Here is a 19,178-nt window from a genome sequence, read left to right as displayed (position 1 = left end):
TTAATTTCTAACTATCACAGGAATTGAGAAATGGGAAATTGGACAGGTTGCTATGATCAGAATGCCTCCCTTAAAATCATGAACTGCTACCTAGCTCTAACTGACATTATCATCAAAAAAGAAATGTGAATTTCAATTATACAGCACTTGTGATTCTCTATGCTAGCCACTCATTCTTGATTCTTGGTATTGTTGGGGTAACATTTTAAAATATTTTTAGCGTGTTTAATGCTTCAAATCCAGTTATCTTGCTATCTGTTTCACAAAGTGGGGGAACAGTTTCTAGTACAGATTCTTTTTTGGATAAGCTATCCTTGAATCCCTGACTAGCTTCTCCTTGTTCAGTATTATACCTCTAAAATGAGACAGCTGTGAGACCTGAAAAAAAAGCCTGTGTGTGTGTGTGTGTGTGTGTGTGTGTGTGTGTGTGTGTGTGTGTGTGTGTGTGTGTGTGTTTGTGTGTGTATGGGTTTGGTTATGTTTATGTATATGTATAAATAGTATTTGTGTTTCTCTCTCTCTCTCTCTCTCTCTCTCTCTCTCTCTCTCTCTCTCTCTCTCTCTCTCTCTCTGTGTGTGTGTGTGTGTGTGTGTGTGTGTGTAAGAACAAAGCAAAAGAAAGATGAATTCTAGTGAGAAACACAGGTTTCATTGTACATCTTCCATATATCAAACACTTATATTCCCAGCACGTTCCTTCTTCATCAGCCTTCAGTGATTATGAAATCAAGAGATTCTTCAAGCACTTTGTCTCTTTTGAGACACTCATACTATTGAGAAATCATCTTTAGTGAATTGAAATACCTAGAAAGTCTCAGAACAGTTATTGGCTCCCAAAGAAAGTGCTGTTATTGCCATGTGATGTGACATAAAATTCACAGTTCTGAGGGAGGTGAAATCACATGTTCTGATCCTTTATCTGAGGATTATGCTCCCTTTCTCTTTCACAGTGCTGTCATTTCAGGAGCTACACACCAAGCTGATAGTTCTGCTGAGAAAAGGAGTGAGGTATGTATGCAATTTGTACTGAGTCTCTGCATTTTCAGAGAAAAAAATGATAGTTTTGGTAAATGCTCAAGACTGAAGAAGGGATTCTGGGGTGAAACATGTAGACAAATCTCGGCTAAGTGAGAAGAAAATTTTATGAGGTATAAGTAGATTTGCTTAAATAAACAGTGCCACTGGCCTGCTGCTAATTTCTGACTTCTAAATAATGTATGTTAAAATCATCTCTGATGATGAATTTAAATAAATAATTTAAGTTCAAATTTATCTTATATCAAAGGTGCTTAGAAATCATAGTAATTATGTCATTTTTGTTTTTAGTCCTCCTTATTTACATGAACTATACACTAATTTTGAATATGACCATCATAGATTTTTGTATAAAATCTTCATCTTTCTTATGAAGAATAAAATGAAAAACACAGTCATCTAATACTGGATAACTTTTGTAAGTTAAACCACCTTAGTAATAAAATCAGGTGTTTCTCTATCCTGAACTTGGGTATGTTGAAGTAAAGGTAACATTGTCACGGTGAATTCTGTACAATAGTCATATAGGATGCATGTGTCTTTGTTATTTTCCATCATCCAGTGATAATCTGTTGTTGCTTAACCATAAACAGAAAGTGTTTTCAAGTTTTTTATTACTGATATTTTTGGTACAGGTAACTTTTAGTGTGACAAGAAAAAATGTGATCCTCATGACTATGTCCATAGCATATATTTTCCTTTTTAAAAAAATTGTATGATATATAGCATTTCATAATCTCAGATTCTGTTCTTTTTACTTAAGCAACTCTTGGAACCTTTTTACTAAATGTTTGGCTAGATGTAGAGATTCATAAATAAAAGACTTTAATTTCAAATTGCTAACAAAATAATTTCATTAATTTGTGTATACATATATGTACATTGTGAGTTGAAGTTCATTTTCCATTTATTGTACTTGTTTATTTAGAGGATAATCCCTGTTATTATTTTACGTTGCTACTTTTGGGACATGGTCTTTCACATGCTTGTAACTCTAGTATATTAGGGTGGCTATTCAGTGATCTCAAACAATTTCTGTCTGCTTCTCCAATCTTTGACCAAAAGTGAAAAATGTTAGTAGTTCTATTGTTATACCTATTCTGTTCATGTTTTAGAAATCATATTCATGACGACTTATGAGTAGACATTTTGACATTTTGAGATTTCTAGGAGGAAATGACTCAAAACAAAATTTTCTTTTCACAAGTTCTTATACTTTTTTATTCACATTTTCAGAAATAATCAGAGCCTTATGTGCTTGCATTGAAATGTAGGTATATAAGTAAGAATTGAACTTCAAAATCTACATTCAGTTTCATGTTGGTTCTCTGTATAAAATGTGAAATGTTGAAAGTATAACTATAGGTGGCATTTTAAAGACTGTGGTTGTATTCATGTTTATAGAAATATATAAACATATGTATATATGTAAATCTATAAAAATGTATAAATGTAAAATATATTTGCATTTTATTCATATATGTAAATTTTATTTATATATTTTATTTATAAATTTTATTTATATATTTTATTTATACATGTAAATATTTAGATATATACATATATTTACTCATGTATATGGTATGTCTAATATATTATACCTATAATATATAGTATATCTTTGTTAATATTTAATCAATATTTTAAATATATGTATATTTATATTATGTATATGATATAACATAATATGGGTATACATTCATGTGTATAATATATATTATGTATATGTACATATATTATATATCTATCATATATAATTATATGACATAAAGGGGAAAGTTATGTAACTTTATTATAATAAAATAACTATACATTTTTAAAGAATACATGACACTAGTTAATTTTTATTTGAGCTTTTAAGATTGAACATACATCCTCCTACCTGAATGAAAACAAGTTGTCAACTAAATTTTCAGCCCACTGCAGTAATAACAATATTTGCCATAGTCTAATTTATATGCTTTTCATGTTTTATAGCAGATTATATATTTTGAAAATAACATTACACCTGTCTTCATTTAAGTTATGCCACCACTGCTTTTGTTTGCATGAAACCATAAAGTATTTGATGTAAAAAATACCTATTGTACTGCCTTAACTTATCAAATCAAACTTAGCCATAGGCAATTTCTATTGATTTATACTCTATAAAAACTATATTTTTATATGATGCCACCAATTTTAGTTTCATTGAAAAGAAACTGAGTATGAGTTAAATATTTCAAAACTTAGCTGACATAGCATCACTGAACACATTTTTTTTTTTGACAGTTCAAGCAGCCAGGTCATGTTGTCATCTTGAGTCACAAAACAGCACAGAATTACCATTTTAATATAGACAATCATCTACAAAATCTTCTCTCAGTCTTTACAAATGCTGGGAATTATACATGGGTATATAGTAATTATTGATAGCTTTCTTTGTAGTTTTCAATTCAATTTAGGATGTATCTTAACAAAATAGCACCTTAAGTAAGTACTCATTTTTGAGAATTTTTTATTTAAGTTGATGTTATTAATGTGACTAGACTGTGTGTTCCTACTCAGAAAAAAAGTCTGGGGCCTCTGTTAAAAAAAAAAAATCAGTTTTTGGGATCTGGCAGAATGACCTAGGGATTCATGAATGGATTTGGTCCAAATGATACAGTGTAAAGATGAAATCATAGGTATTTACTTGTGTAAAGATGAAATCATAGGTATTTACTTGAGGATTAAATCCTTATGCTTGATTTTAAAATACTGGTGGCATTCTACTGCCATATGCCTGATTTCACGGTGTCTCCAATATCATGCCAGCTCTTCTACTGGGTTGTTTTTCATTAACTGTTATTGGAAACTCTACACTCACAGATATGCCATGGCACATTCTACTAAAGCAATTTCTGGGCATGTGTTCAAGTACCTCAGTAATCTAAGTACTCTAGGTGGGTAAAATTTAACAAGGTCCCAGGTGTCTGTCTTTATAATTCTTTATGTAATTTCTTTATATCATGTCAAATACTTTCCTATGTTTGATGCAACTACCTGAAGGAGCACCCAAACACAACAAAGGAAAAGAAGATTGAGGACAGTATTTGAAGTAAAGTCATAGGAATTTACAAATTATATGTCATTAATATTTGTGTTCTTTGGAAGTTAGTGTTCATGATCTGGCTCTGCAGCTACTTGCTATTTATACTTAAGAGATAGTTCTGCCTACAATGTATAGAATGTATTTACGTGAACCTTCTATCAACCCATATTATGGTTTTAGTGATATGAGGTAAAAAATATTCACTGTAATTCACAAATGAAATATAGTTAGTGTTCAGCACACACATGAAAGCACAGAATATCATATGTAGTATAAATTATAGGAATCCATAGGTTGTGGTATTGGGATTTTAGAAATGTCATGGCAAGATCTAACCATTAATTATTTAGACCAAGGTATTACTAGAATTCCTAAACTTCACAACTAGAAATAGGATATTGACAAAATTATTTGTTACACTTCTCTCTGTTTTTAGGAGGTAGTGATTTGATGAGCAATAGTTCTTACTGTAACATGCTTGAAATTTTAATGTGTACTTATTTATTTTCTATCCATAATAGTGAATATATTTTATAAGACTACATATCCACTCTGTTGTAAAACATGTACAATTTTAGGTCTTTTACACAAAATGAGAACTTCATGAATTTCTTTCTTGTTTCTTTCCTCAAATATGACTTTTAAACAGAAATTCAATCTAAAATTGTAGAATACAGCAATTAGTACCTTTGAATTTACTAGCCATTGGTTCTCCAAGTGGGGAGGTATTCCCTTTATTTATGATAACTTTTCTACTAAATACGTTGAAAATTCTCTTCATAAATTTGTTCATTTATAAGTTTATAAGCTTCGATAATTTCATTACAAGTTATTAATAATGAAAAATATTGTTTTGAATCAGAGTCTTGATATGCTGCATACCGTGGCTTTACAAATTTGAGCTTATTTCATTCTTGCTCACATAGACCCTACCTAGAAATCTTCAACACATGCCTTGGTTCACAAATGTTATTGTTTCTATAATTTAAAGCAGAAACTACTAAACGACAGAATGGAGTCCAGAAACATGGCAATAGGAATCATACTCTTAGTTCAGAGTGTACTTGGAATTCTGGGAAACATCTTTCTTCTTTTATATTATCTAATTCTTTACTACAAGGAATGCACATTAAAGATTGTAGACTTGATTCTTACACATGTGTTCACATCAAACTTCTTGATCATTCTCTCCAAAGGTCCTGCCCAGATAATGGCAGCCTTTGGTTGGAACCAGTTCTTCAATGATGTTGGATGCAAATATATTTTATATATTCAAAGGCTTGGCAGGAGCATGTCCATCAGCACCACCTGTCTCTTGAGTGTCTTTCAGGCAATCACCATCAGTCCCAGGAACTCCTACAGGAAGGAAATCAAAATCAAAACTACAAAGTTTATAGGGTTCTTGATTTTACTCTGCTGGATTGTGTGCCTGCTAGTAAATACTTTTTTTCCTTTGAATGCATCCACCAAAAGGAAGAGCAAAAATAAGACACAAAAAAGAGGTTTTGAATTCTGCCTCTCTCAAGGTCGTGACAAAGTAGTAGATACAGTGTACATAGCATTTTGGGTATTCCCTGAAGTCTTATTTTCTGTGCTCATTGTATGTTCCAGCACCTTCATGATTGTGACACTTTATGGACACAAGAAGAGGGTTCAAGGTATTCTTAGCACACATGCTTCCCAACAAATGTCTCCTGAAAACAGAGCCACACAGAAAATCCTCGCCCTGGTTTGCACCTTTCTAGCTTTTTATACTCTCTCTTCAATCTTACAAGGTTATATTGCTCTTTCACATAACCCCAGTTGGTGGGTAATGAATAGCACATCCATCATTTCTATGTGTTTTCCTACATTAGGTCCATTTGTGATGAGTCATTATTCCATTTTTTCTAGATTTTGCTTTACATAATTAAGTAATACAAAATAATAATAATATAATAATGCTGTACAACTTTTTATTGTTGTTGATCTTAGATTGAATCATTGTGTCTTTCAAGAAACTAGTGAAATCATGTAATAATATTTGGGGAGATTATTTCAAAATCATTATATTATCACTGCACAATTGTTCTATTTTTTCCTTATAGTCTATATTCACAGGATCTTCACCAGTTGTATGTAATAAGTATAGACTCCATTTCATTCAGTGGACCTATGTCCCTATTGTATTGTAGAAGGCTCCTTGTGATATATTTGCCCCACTGTTTCATATGTCAGTTCATAAAGTCAGTCTTTTTTGTTAAATCCAGTGTTCATTGGTTGTTTTTCCCTCTGGAAGATAGTATATGACTGTCCAGAACAATGACTACAAAAGACTACACATGAGCCTTGCAAGTCAGTATGTTTTTGATTTCTCATATTTTATTACTCATATAATTTTTCAGATAAATCTATTCATGAAGGTATTACGTTTCGGTGTACACAAGACCTATGCAAGTTCAAGACAGATAATATTCCAGCACAGTGGTGAGGAGCGAGCTAATATTTATGAATTACAAATACTACTGGAAATCCTACTAGTATTTGATAGCAGCTGGGAAAACAAGAGATTCACTTTGCTGTAACTGTATGAGTAGCAATTAGGCTGAATTCATTCAGTGTCACTCACTAGAACTAAGAGTATTTAAGCCACATAAAAAACACATGATGGATTTTAAAGTATAATAATTTAAAGGAGTAGGCAGATCTAAGGAGATTTGGAAACAAGGCTGACCATGATAAAGTTATAGTGTGTGAAATTCTCAATACATTGATAAAACTACAAAATAAACTCCTTACATTGCCTCTTGCATTAAAGGTAAATTTTAATATGCATTTGAGTTTTCATTTGTTGCCAACAGGAGAAGAGCAGAGATAAATATTGTGAAGAAGAACTATGAAGATGACTAAAAGCAGAAAACACAGTAAGCATGGTCAGAGATAAATATGTGCAGAATTAATATACAAAATTAAACAAATCCCAGTCTCAGATTTCTCTCTAGAAAAATTTGTAAGTATTTGAATACTCTTCAGTACTGTCCCTTTGTTGCTAAATAATTTGGAAGCAAAGTGAGGGAAATGAAAGTGGATTCATGCTATAAACTCTGACAAGCAACAATTAGTAAATTCATACTGTACAGAGGCCCATCTACTGAAATATTAGAGTGTCCTTACAGATCAGAGCTAATTAGAAAGCAAGTGTCCAAATACTTAAGCCTATAGAATGTATTTTTCATGCAAACAACCCAACTCGTTTTCTATTTCACCAAAGGCTAATGAACAGCATGTAAATAATGCTTTGTTTACAACATTAGAAGTCTCAATATAGTTCAAAACTCCAACATCTAAATGTTCTTCTGAGACACAAAGCAGATTTGTAACTGTGATCTGAATTAATACCCAAATTATTTTTAATATTTCCCCTACACTAAAGTAAAGAATATGTCATTCTATTCCCAGTATTAAATAGGAACATGGTAAGAAAATACCTAAGCAGGGTATCACCAAAGATAGTATCTCCATAGTTATTCTTTGGGAGTTTTGGTTCAGAGGCTTAGATAGCTACACAAATCCCATTTATAAACATAACATTCATTTTCTCTCACATTAGGTCTACTCCCTGTTTGTGATTCTTATTTCTCAGTATCTCAACAATCTGTCACCTTAAATTTCCCATTTCTTCACTGCAATCTTGTTTCCATTTCAATAGCTATATGTGATGACTTCTTATGGTCTTCCAGGTGCTGTGAGATATACTTTATATCTCCAGTGGCTCTCTAAAGGTCTATGGAAAGATTCAGTGAATCACTTTCTCTCCATGTGATAACATTCAAAATGTAATATACTACATGTGATCTAAGGCCAAATAAGTTTGAAATGTACCCTTACAAACATCAACTATATGGCATCATGTTGGGTATTTGATGGTATGGTGTGCTTATAAACTGAAGCCCCACATGGCTGTCCCCTGTGAGGCCTAACAAGCATCTGAAAGCATCAGATGCAGATACTTATAACCAGCCAATGGATCTAAGTCTGGGACCCCTCTCGTTGAATTAGGGGAAAGCTGGAAGAAGGTGAGGGGGATGGTGACTCCATGGGAAGACCAGCAATCTCAACTAACCTGGACCCCGGAGAACTTTCAAACACTGTGCCACCAGCCAGCCAGCAGATATTAGGCTGTTGACACCTATATAGCAGAGGAGTGCCTAGTCTGTTCTCTGTGAGAGAAGATGTAGCAAACCCTTGGGAGACTTGAGGCCCCAGGAAGTGGAGAGGACTGGTGGTGTGGTGGTTAGTGAGGACATCATCTTTGAGACAGGAATGGAGGAGGAATGGGATGGGGAATGGCCTCAGGGTGGATTGGGAAGGGGATGATGACTGAGGTGTAAAAATGATTATAGAATAATTAAAAAATTGATGAGCAAGGAACACTTCAAGCTTTCTTTTTATATACTAAAATCTTAACTTAGTGGGGTCTTGCCCTATTAACATTACCCCAAACTCAACTAAGGATCTGAATATTTCCTTTCAATGTCACTAAGCTTCTTAGTAAATATAGCATCTCCTTTGTCCTATGCCTTGGTTTATAGTGCTAAGCGCTCTTACACTTTTCTTTCCAAACAATGCATTTTGCGGTTCTTCCTGCCATAACTGCCAGTTTTCACTCTCAACCAGAGTAAGAATTAGCAGTAGTTAAAGGTTCCATGGTTTCAGTGTTATACCAACTTTAAATTTCCTAGGCCAAATATTTTAACCCCTCATTCCTAAACTCTATCTCATATAAATTATCAGGATGAAGAAGAAAATTGCTATAAACTTTGCACAGATCACAAAAGGGATGTTTTTATTCCTAATTTCTTCTTCTTCTTCTTCTTCTTCTTCTTCTTCTTCTTCTTCTTCTTCTTCTTCTTCTTCTTCTTCTTCTTCTTCTTCTTCTTCTTCTTCTTCTTCATCTTCTTCTTCTTTTAGATATTTTTAATTATTTAGATTTCAAATGTTATCCCCTTTCTTATTTTCCCCTCTGAAAATAGCCTATCCCCTCACACCTCCCCTGCTCACCAACCCACCCACTCCTGTTCCTGGTCCTGGCATTACCCTATACTGGGGCATTGAGCCTTCACAGGACCAAGGGCCTTTCCTCACATTGTTGACCGACTAGGCATTCCTCTGCTACATATATAGCTAGACCCACAAGTTCCATCAAGTGTTTTCTTTGATTGGTGGTATAGTTCCTAAGAGATCTGGGGGTACTGGTTAGTTCATATTGATGTTGCTCCTATGTGGCTTGAGGCACCTTCAGCTCCCTGGACCCTTTCCCTGGCTCCTTCATTGGGGACCTTGTGCTCTGTCCAATGGATGACTGTGAGCATCCAATTGTGTATTTTCCAGGCACTGGCAGAGACTCACAGGAGACAGCTAAATCAGACTCCTGTCAGCAGACTTGTGTTAGCATCTGCCTAGTGTCTGGGTTTGGTGGTTGTGTAATGGATGGATCCCCAAGTGTGGAAGTCCCAGGATGGTCATTTCTTCAGGCTCTGCCTCAAAGTTTGTATCTGTAACTCCTTCCATAGGGATTTGATTCCCCATTCTAAGAAGGAAGGATGTATCCACACTTTGGTCTTCTTTCTTCTTGACTTTCATGTTTTGCAAATTGTATCTTGGGTATTCTAAGTTTCTGGGCTAATATCCACTTATCAGTGGGTGGATATCCTATGTGTTCTTTTGTGATTGGGTTACCTCACTCAGGATAATACCCTCCAGATCCATCCATTTGCCTAAGAATTTCATAAATTCATTGTTTTTAATAGCTGAGTAGTACTCCATTGTGTAAATGTACCACATTTTCTGTATCCATACTTCTGTTGAGGGACATCTGGGTTCTTTCCCACTTCTGGCTATTGTGAATAAGGCTATTATGAACATAGTGGAACATGTGTCATTATTACCAGTTGGAACATATTCTGGGCATATGCCCAGGAGAGGTATTGCTGGATCTTCCAGTAGTACTATGTCCAATTTTCTGAGGAACCGACAAACTGATTTCCAGAGTGGTTGTACCAGCTTACAATCCCACCAGCAATGGATAAGTGTTCCTCTTTCTCCACATCCTTGCCAGCATCTGTAGTCATCTGAATTTTTCATTTTAGCCATTCTGACTGGTGTGAGGTGGAATCTCAGGGTTGTTTTGATTTGCATTTCCCTGATGATTAAGGATGTTGAACATTTTTTCCAGGTGCTTCTCACCATTCGGTATTTCACAGTTGAGAATTCTTTGTTTAACCCTATACCCCAATTTTTAATGGCGTTATTTACTTTTCTGGAGTCCAACTTGTTAAGTTCTTTATATATATTGGATATTAGTCCTGTATCTGATTTAGGAATAAGAAAACTCTTTACCCATTCTGTTGGTGGCCTTTTTGTCTTATTGACAGTGTCTTTTGCCTTACAGAAGATTTGCAATTTTATGAGGTCCCATTTGATGATTCTTGATCTTACAGCACAAGCCATTGCTGTTCTCTTCAGGAATTTCCCCCTATACCCATATCTTTGAGGCTTTTCACCACATTCTACTCTATAAGCTTTAGTGTCTTTGGTTTTATGTGGAGTTCCTTGATCCACTTAGACTTGAGCTTTGTATAAGGAGATAAGAATGTATCAGTTTACATTCTTCCACATGATAACCACTAGTTGAGACAGCACAATTTGTTGAAAATGCTGTCTTTTTTCAACTGGATGGTTTTAGCTCCTTTGTCAAGCATCAAGTCACCAAAGGTGTGTGGCTTCATTTCTCGGTCTTCAATTTTATACCATTGAACTATCTGTCTGTGGCTGTACCAGTACCATTCAGTTTTTATCACAATTGCTCTGTAGTTCAGCTTGAGGTCAGGCATGGTGATTTCCCCAGAAGTTCTTTTATTGTTGAGAATAGTTTTTGCTATCCTAGCTTTTTGTTATTCCAGATGAATTTGCAAATTGACCTATTTTTTTAGATGTGTTCTTATTTACACTTCAAATGCTATTCCCCAAACTCCCTTCTCCCTGTGCCAGAACCCAGCCCCTCCTGCTTTTTGGCCATGGCATTCTCCTGTACTGGAGCATATGATCTTCTCAAGGCCAAGGGCCTCTCCTCCCATTAATGGCTGACTAGGCCATCCTCTGCTACATATGCAACTAGAGACACAGTTCGGGGGGGGGGGGGGCGTATGGTTAATTCATATTGTTGTTCCTGCTATAGGGTTGCAGACCCCTTTAGCTCCTTGGGTACTTTCTCTAGCTCCTTCATTAGGAGCCCTGTGTACCATCCAATACAGGCCTGTGAGCATACACTTCTATATTTGCCAGGCACTGGCATAGCCTCACAAGAGAGAGCTATATCAGGGTCTTGTCAGCAAAATATTTCAGGCATATGCAATAGTGTCTGGGTTATGTGGTTGTATATGGGATCGATCCCCAGGTGGGGCAGTCTCTGGATGGTCCTTCCTTCCAATACAGCTCCAAATTTTTCTCTGTAATTCTTTCCATTTTGTTCCCCATTCTAATAATGAACGAAGTATCCACATTTTGGTCTTCCTTCTTCTTGAGTTTCATTAGTTTTACAAATTATATCTTGGATATTCTAAGTTTCTGGGCTAATATCAACTTATCGGTGAGTGCACATCATGTGTGCTCTTTTGTGATTGGGTTACCTCTCTCAGGATGATATTCTCAACATCCATCCATTTGCCTAAGAATTTCATGAATTCATTGTTTTTAATAGCTGCATAGAACTCCATTGTGTAAATGTATCACATTTTCTGTATCCATTCCTCTGTTGAGGGATATCTGGGTTCTTTCCAGCTTCTGGCTATTGTAAATAAGGCTGCTATGAACATAGTGGAGCATGTATCCTTATTATAAGTTGAAACATTTTCTGAGTATAAGCCCGGGAGTAGAATTGCTGGATCTTCTGGTAGTACTATTTCCAATTTTCTAAGGAACCACCAGACTGATTTCCAGAGTTGTTGTACCAGCTTGAAATCCAAACAACAATGGATGAGTGTTTCCAATATATACAAAGAACTCATGAAGATGGACTCCAGAAAATCAAATAACCCTATTGAAAAATGGGGTATAAAGCTAAACAAAAAATTCTCAACTGAGGAATACCAAATGGCTGAGAAGCTCCTGAAAAAAAAAAAGTCCAAAATCCTTAATCATTAGGGAAATGCAAATCAAAACAATCCTGAGACCCTACCTCACACCACTCATTATGGCTAAGATCAAAAATTCAAGTGACAACAGATGCTGGCAAGGATGTGGAAAAAGAGGAACAAATTGCCCTTTCTTACTCGATAAAGAATTGAGTTGGAATTTTGATGGGGATCGAATTGAATATATAGATTGCTTTTGGCAAGATAGCCATTTTGTCTATATTATTCCTACCAATCCATGAGAATGGGAGATCTTTCCATCTTCTGAGATCTTCATAGATTTCTTTCTTCAGAGACTTGAAGTTCTTATCATACAGATATTACACCTTTTCACTTAGAGTCACACGAAAGAATTTTATACTATTTGTGACTATTGTGAAGGGTGTTGTTTCCCTAATTTCTTTCTTAGTCTGTTTATCCTTTGTGTAGAGAAAGGTCACTGATTTCTTTGAGTTGATTTTATATCCAGCTATTTCTCTGAAGCAGTTTATCAGGTTTAGGAGTTCTCTGGTGGAATTTTTAGGGTCACTTATATATACTATCATATCATCTGAAAATAGTGATATTTTTACTTCTTCCTTTCCAATTTGTATCCCCTTGATCTCCTTTTTGTTGTTTAATTGCTCTGGCTAGGATTTCAAGTACTATATTGAATAGGTAGGAAGAAAGTGGGCAGCCTTGTCTAGACCCTGATTTTAGGGGGATTACTTCAAGTTTCTCTCCATTTAGATTAATGTTGGCTACTGGTTTGCTGTATGTTGCTTTTATTGTTTTTAGGTATGGTCTTAATTCCTGATCTTTCCAAGACTTTTATTATGAATGGGTGTTGGATTTTTTCAAAAGCTTTTTGTCAAATCATTATCTAATGAGATTATCATGTGGTTTTTGTCTTTGAGTTTGTTTATTCAGTTTATTACATTGATAGATTTTTGTATATTAAATCATCCCTGCATCCCTGGCATGAAGCCTACTTGATCATGATGGATGATTGTTTTGATGTGTTCTTGGATTCAGTTTGTGAGAATTTTATTGAGTATTTTTGCATCAATATTCATAAGAGAAATTGGTCTGAAGTTCTCTTTCTTTGGTGTGTCTTTGTGTGGTTTTGTTATCAGAGTAATTGTGGCTTCATAGAATGGTTTGGTTAGAGTACCTTCTGTTTCTATTTTGTGGAATAGTATGAGGAGAATTGGAATTAGGTCTTTGAAAGTCTGATAGAACTCTGCATTAAACCCATCTGGTCCTTTTTTTTTTTTTTTTTTTTTTTTTGGTTGTGAGATGATTAAGGACTGCTTCTTCTTAGTTGTTTTACTTCCATTTTTAGATTGTGGATGGTTTTGTTCAATTCTTTCACCTGTTTGGTAGTGTTTTCCTGTAACTCTTTAAGGGATTTTTGTGTTTCCTCTTTAAGGGTTTCCTGTATTTGCTACTACAATCATTATTCTGTTCCTTTATGTATGTCCTCAAAACTAAGATGAGTTTCATTTATGAATTCCAGTGAAATATTTATATTTCATGTCATTAAAAACATAATATTGGTAGAAATGATAAATAAAGGTGAGGCATAATACATACATAGGAGTATGTCTGTAGGATGAATAGCAAGGAGCCACAGGGCCAGATCATGAACACTTACTGCCAAAGACTCACAGATATTAATGCCATGCATGCTATAAATTTATTATCGTGTTCTTAAAACATTATAGTGAAGCTTTCCTGTACTTTATTAGGTTTGTGTGCTTTTTCAGATCATTAAATCAAGCCAGGAAAAACTGAGAGAATATAAAGAAAAAAAATTCCCAAAAGAATTATAAATACCGAATACCTGGGTGCTTCTTCAATTCCCCTACCCTAGAGTACAAGGCTTGGTGAGGTGTGTGCATACATGCTAAGGGAGTTCCTGTAGAAGAATCTACCATGATGTATCTGTGGAATACTTGTTAGTATAGAGTTACCAATAATAGTTAGTGGAAATCAACCTAATAGAAGAGCTCCCATGTGGTTGGAAACACCTGAAATCATGTCAGGCACACTCCAGTGAAGTCTGCTTGACAGGCTGAGAAGCCTGGGAGCACTCACGAGGCATAGAGTTTCAAAAGGAACTCAACTCCTGGAGCTTTGGCATTCTCATTAACCCGTATACTCACACCCTATCCCCATGTTAGTCTAGTGTATGGATCCACGTGCTCTCTTTTAGTATTATCTTATTATAAGTGCCTTTTAAGATTGAATTCTGACATAACTAAGCCTTTGCCAGTGTTCCAAAGTTCTAGAAAGTCCTTGAGCTGACCATGGGCTTGGATTTCAGTAAGAATGTTGCCTATTCAGTGACATTCAGAATTGCCTCTAGTATTACACTATCACTTAGAATAAAAGCCAAGTCGCTCTCATATACAGGAATTTAGAATGGTTTAGGAAGTAGATCAGGCTGTGGTTTTAGAGTATTGCATTATTCATAGATAGTTAGCTAGAGCGGAACTCCCTAATTAGAACCATGACTTGGGTGTGAAAGCCCTTGCCCTAGGAGTGTAAAGACCTCACACCTGGCTTCTAAGACGATAGCTGACCTTAGATAGAGCTGACTTTGTCTCAGTTGTTTTATTGCCCAGTTCCTGCCAGTCTTTGTGCTTACATTCCTCTGTTTTGTGTAAGAGTCATTAAGTATCCGGTAACCTCATTTGTATCTTGCCTATGTGTCACCTAACTTCCCTATTTTCTTCTGAATAAAAAGTTTGATGCTCAATTTGAATAATTACATTCAGATTCTACACAACCTCTTGTGTTGAGTCTGTCATTCCTTTGCCGATTCCTTGCCCACCTGCAACTAGAAGACACCGTTCCAAGCAGACAAAGGTACCCAGAGAGTCTGCAGCAAAATCAAGGATATGACAGTATTGCAACCAGTATTTTAAAAATAAGCATAGTATAGTATAGTATGTTAATTTTCAGGTCCCACATCTGTCTCATTTTAGATGTATAATATTGAACAAAGAGAAATTAGTCAAGAATTCAGGGATCGCTAATGATTATCAGTAAGATCAGTAAGAAGGAAAATGAAATAAGAATCTATACTTATTAACTATTTACCTCCTTGTACGGCAAGTTACAAATTAACTGGACTTCAGGTCTTAAACATGCTAAAATAGTTACATGAATCACTCCAACAATTCCAAAAATCACAAACACAGCCATATTCTTATAGGATTTTTTCATATGTAACTATACTCCACAAAATAAGTGAACAGTATTCAAAAATTATCACATAACCCAGTGTTTACATGGAACAGAAACCTGAGAAAACTAGTCATTTCCTATAAGGTCATGGTGAGAATTCGTTGCTCATAAATTAGTGAATAGATTTAAAATCTAATGTTTTAAGATATAATCTCTGCCCCCTAAGAATCTCAATGTTGAAAAGTTGAATGTGATAGAGAATTGGTGAGCAGTTAGGCAGAAGTCTTCTGTCTAACTGCTGACCTAAGCTCCTATATCTTTCCAAGATTTGATAATTCAACATACTATTTAGGATGCTTAGATTTTACTTATATCTCATCTCATCACAGGAAAGGGTCCTTAGTTTAGGTAAGACAAACAAGAAAGGTAATCAGGCAGGATTCTAAAAAAGTATTCATATTTTGTGCATTAATGTTTCTTTTTCTGATAGACAAGTGGTCTACCAATGACTTCAGTCATACAAAACAAATTAGTTGGCAATATACCACACACCAGCAAATTTGTAGTAGATGAAGACTTCTTTATATTTACAATTCCAAGAGTAGAATGACAGGCAGGCCAAGACAAGTTCTCCAGTAGGCAACATAACCATCAAAGGGTCTGAAATTTACTAAGATCTTGGAATTGTACAAACAGTAATTTTATGTAGGCAGAGATTTTTGGATGGTTTTTCATGTCTAGCAGTAGCCCTCATTCTAGTATGTCACTTAGATGTTAGGTTGAATTCACTATTTGAATAAAAGAAAATATGTGCATGGGAAGGCAGAATTCTAGACATAGGGGAAGAATTTAGTGAGCATAATTATACATCAGTGAAGGGAACTAACTGTGTGAATCAGAACAGGGAGATGGGGAAATTGGATTATGCTGAGGACCAAGAGAAGCTGGGAATTCCATGTAAGTGGGCTGATACCAAGACCATATTTCTCATATAGCTAAAAGGAATTTGGACATATGTATTTCCATACTTACTTAAAGTAGCCATACAATGTTCCTATATTAATTCATTTTAAACATGTATAATAATGTAATATTGTGTACACATTTCCTAATAATGAGCATTTTAACGCTACAGAATGTTGAGAGGTTTCATTTTCTCAAGTGATGATGACTGGCAATTTTAGCTGGTTTATTTAATTTATTCAAAGACTGGTAATGGTGGAGATTTTTGTCAGGTTCTAGTTAGATGTTATGGAGCCCACTGTCCACAGTATGCTTAAAGTCTTTGAGAATATAGAGATCTCCCTGTACAGAGAAAAAAAAATTACACATAGCCCTGCTTTTACATAGCCATGGTATAAGGTTATGTGCCAAAACAATTGTGTACACAAGATTAGATAAATCTCAGTAACTAATTCACTGTACAACACCAACAGAGATGCCTGGAGTTTTATTCCCAGGTTTATGTTTTTCAATTCTTTAGTTTGTAGGGAGCAGTTCTGTTGTTAAGATTCTATTCCTCCATTGCTTTTTGATATATCAGTAAGGAAAACCTTGGGCTAATTGCTGGGCAGAAGATAGAATTAGGACTTTCAAATCTCAGAAGGAAAAGTGAGACACAAGGAAAGAGAGGGAGAGCTGTTGCAATGTTTTGGAGAGAGTAGAACAGGGCAACCATGTGAGATCCCAAAAAGGTGTGGCCTTGCAGGCTGCTCCTACAGGCAGGTGGTCAGGGCAGTTTAGCAACTGAAGTTTAGGACAGGTGGAGAGAGGAGATAAGAAATTGGTAAGGACATGCTTTTCCAGGTTGGAGATGGCATTACCCAGCAAATATGTCCCAAGGCAACTTAAAATGGAACATCTGTGTTCGTGTCTTTGATCCCAGGATTCAAGGGGAACTAAGTTGTGGTCATCTCTTGGAGCTAAAGGCGGGTAGAGCAATAAAACAACATGCAACAGTAGTTTATAACAAAATACATTACTTTAGTTTTGTGTGTAAATAAGTATTTTTATTAAATCACAAACAAAGGCACATGGTGTATCTTGTGCATATTTACTATCAATTCCTTCTAGTATTCCTATATGTATCCTCTCATCCTCAGCTTCTTTTCTTCCTCTTCCTCCTCCTCCTCCTTCTCCTCTTCCTCCTCCTCCTCATTCTTCTTCGTCTTCTTCCATTTCTTTTTCTTCCACTACCTTGTTTATTACTTTTTTTTTAAAGATTTGTCTGCATATGCCTACTTCTGCTGTCAAAATTAGTATATCTCTCATGTGTATATGTGTAGTAGTGTCTGCAATACATTCTTTAGTTATCAACCATCCATGTCTCTTTTAATCTCTCTCTACTCAAACTTCAAAAAAGATTGGTAAGCCTCACTAGCAGTATTTACTAGGTTGTCATAGTTGGCTCAGGACTTAGTATTCATTCTCTGAAAATAAGCACTTAGTAGAAATTCCCGAATTAATTGTCGTATATTTCCAGAAGTGCATGTAGGAAGTGTTTGGAGATAGTGTGAACTATTATAATCAAAATAAGTCATTATAAATCACTGCTATTTTTCTACTTAGCAGAATGTTAACATTAGGGTCTCCCTTTAAATTATGTCATAGTGGGCATTCCCTATGCTTGTGCCTTGAATGATTTTTCTCTCCTCTAAATAAGTCCTCACAACATTCCTTCAAACAATCCTAATAAAACACCAAAGTTTACCATGTGTGGTTTGGGTATAACTATTGTGAGATGTTGCTGGGAGCCATGCTCTGGCCATTCTTTTCTTGGTTCTTTCTTGAAGGTAAACCAACAGGGAAGAGTTTCATCAGGGGCAAGGTATTAAAAGTAGTTGCTTAATAATAAATCCTTTATCTCTCATAAGTCTAAGACACTTTGCTGCAGTAGCTTGCCGGCTTGTCTGAGTTCCTCTGAAGCCAAAATCTACAGTCTCTGGCATTTAACACATAATAGTAAAATAGAGGGGGTTTATACAATGTGCATTTTATTCTAATAATAACAAAAATCTTAAATCAAAATAGAAGTTTACAACAGAGACTGTTTACATGTATATTAATTATGAGTAATTATTTGGTTAAACATTTATCATCTGTCACTAGATCTACAGGTTCATGGAGATTTAAACACTATATTTTTTGAGTAAGTTATTAGTGAAGTTTTGTATATATAAACCCAGTCAACATTTTGTCTTCTGTCCTTGACCTTATAGTAAATCATTATTTCCTTTTTTATGATCTTTGGTTAGTTGTTTCACAACATCTTGGAATGTGTTCGAAGATATAGATGCCTGTTTACTAGTTCATTGCAGCCTTATTTATAATAACCAGAAGCTGGAATGAACCCAAATGTCCCTCAACAGAGGAATGGATACAGAAAGTGTGGTACATTTACACAATGGAGTTCTATGCAGCTATTAAAAACAATGAATTCATGAAATTCTTAGGCAAATGAATGGATGTTGAGAATATCATCCTGAGAGAGGTAACCCAATCACAAAAGAACACACATGATATGCACTCACTGTTAAGTGGCTATTATTCCAGAAGCTTAGGATACCCAAGATAAAATCCACAAACAACATGAAACTCATGAAAAGGGAAGACCAAAGGGTGGATATTCAAACCTTATTAGAAGTGGGAAAGAAAATACCCATGAAAGGAGTTACAGAGAAAACGTGTGGAGCAGAGACTGAAGGAATGACCATCCAGAGACTGCC

General features: G+C 35.2%; 1 protein-coding gene across 6 annotated transcripts; it reads left to right on the top strand.

Annotated features, from left to right (window-relative positions):
• Positions 1 to 736: 736 nt before the first annotated feature.
• LOC110284388 (vomeronasal type-1 receptor 4-like) lies at positions 737 to 8,519 on the top strand. Of its 6 annotated transcripts, XR_015045835.1 has the most exons (3): positions 889 to 1,008; positions 6,949 to 7,011; positions 8,147 to 8,519. XR_015045835.1 is itself a non-coding variant. In XM_021150129.2 (2 exons), exon 2 carries the CDS (start codon positions 5,121 to 5,123, stop codon positions 6,015 to 6,017), a length of 897 nt encoding a protein of 298 aa, XP_021005788.1. In that variant the 5' UTR covers positions 737 to 1,008; positions 5,100 to 5,120; the 3' UTR covers positions 6,018 to 6,907. The 6 variants fall into 6 exon arrangements, 4 of the variants coding, with proteins under 4 accessions (XP_021005788.1, XP_085688814.1, XP_085688813.1 ...); XM_021150129.2 differs by lacking the exons at positions 6,949 to 7,011; positions 8,147 to 8,519 and adding an exon at positions 5,100 to 6,907 and having other exon boundaries at positions 737 to 1,008; XR_015045836.1 differs by lacking the exons at positions 6,949 to 7,011; positions 8,147 to 8,519 and adding an exon at positions 1,327 to 2,400.
• Positions 8,520 to 19,178: the final 10,659 nt, after the last annotated feature.

Source organism: Mus caroli, unplaced genomic scaffold, assembly GCF_978045245.1.
Source record: "Mus caroli unplaced genomic scaffold, Mus_caroli_1 scaffold_18, whole genome shotgun sequence".
In the NCBI taxonomy this organism is placed as follows: Eukaryota; Metazoa; Chordata; class Mammalia; order Rodentia; family Muridae; genus Mus; species Mus caroli.
This window is presented reverse-complemented; position numbering and strand designations above follow the sequence as displayed.

Coding starts and splice junctions, on each gene's coding strand:
- LOC110284388 (XM_021150129.2), top strand. CDS start 5,121: ATGGAGTCCAGAAACATGGCAATAGGAATCATACTCTTAGTTCAGAGT.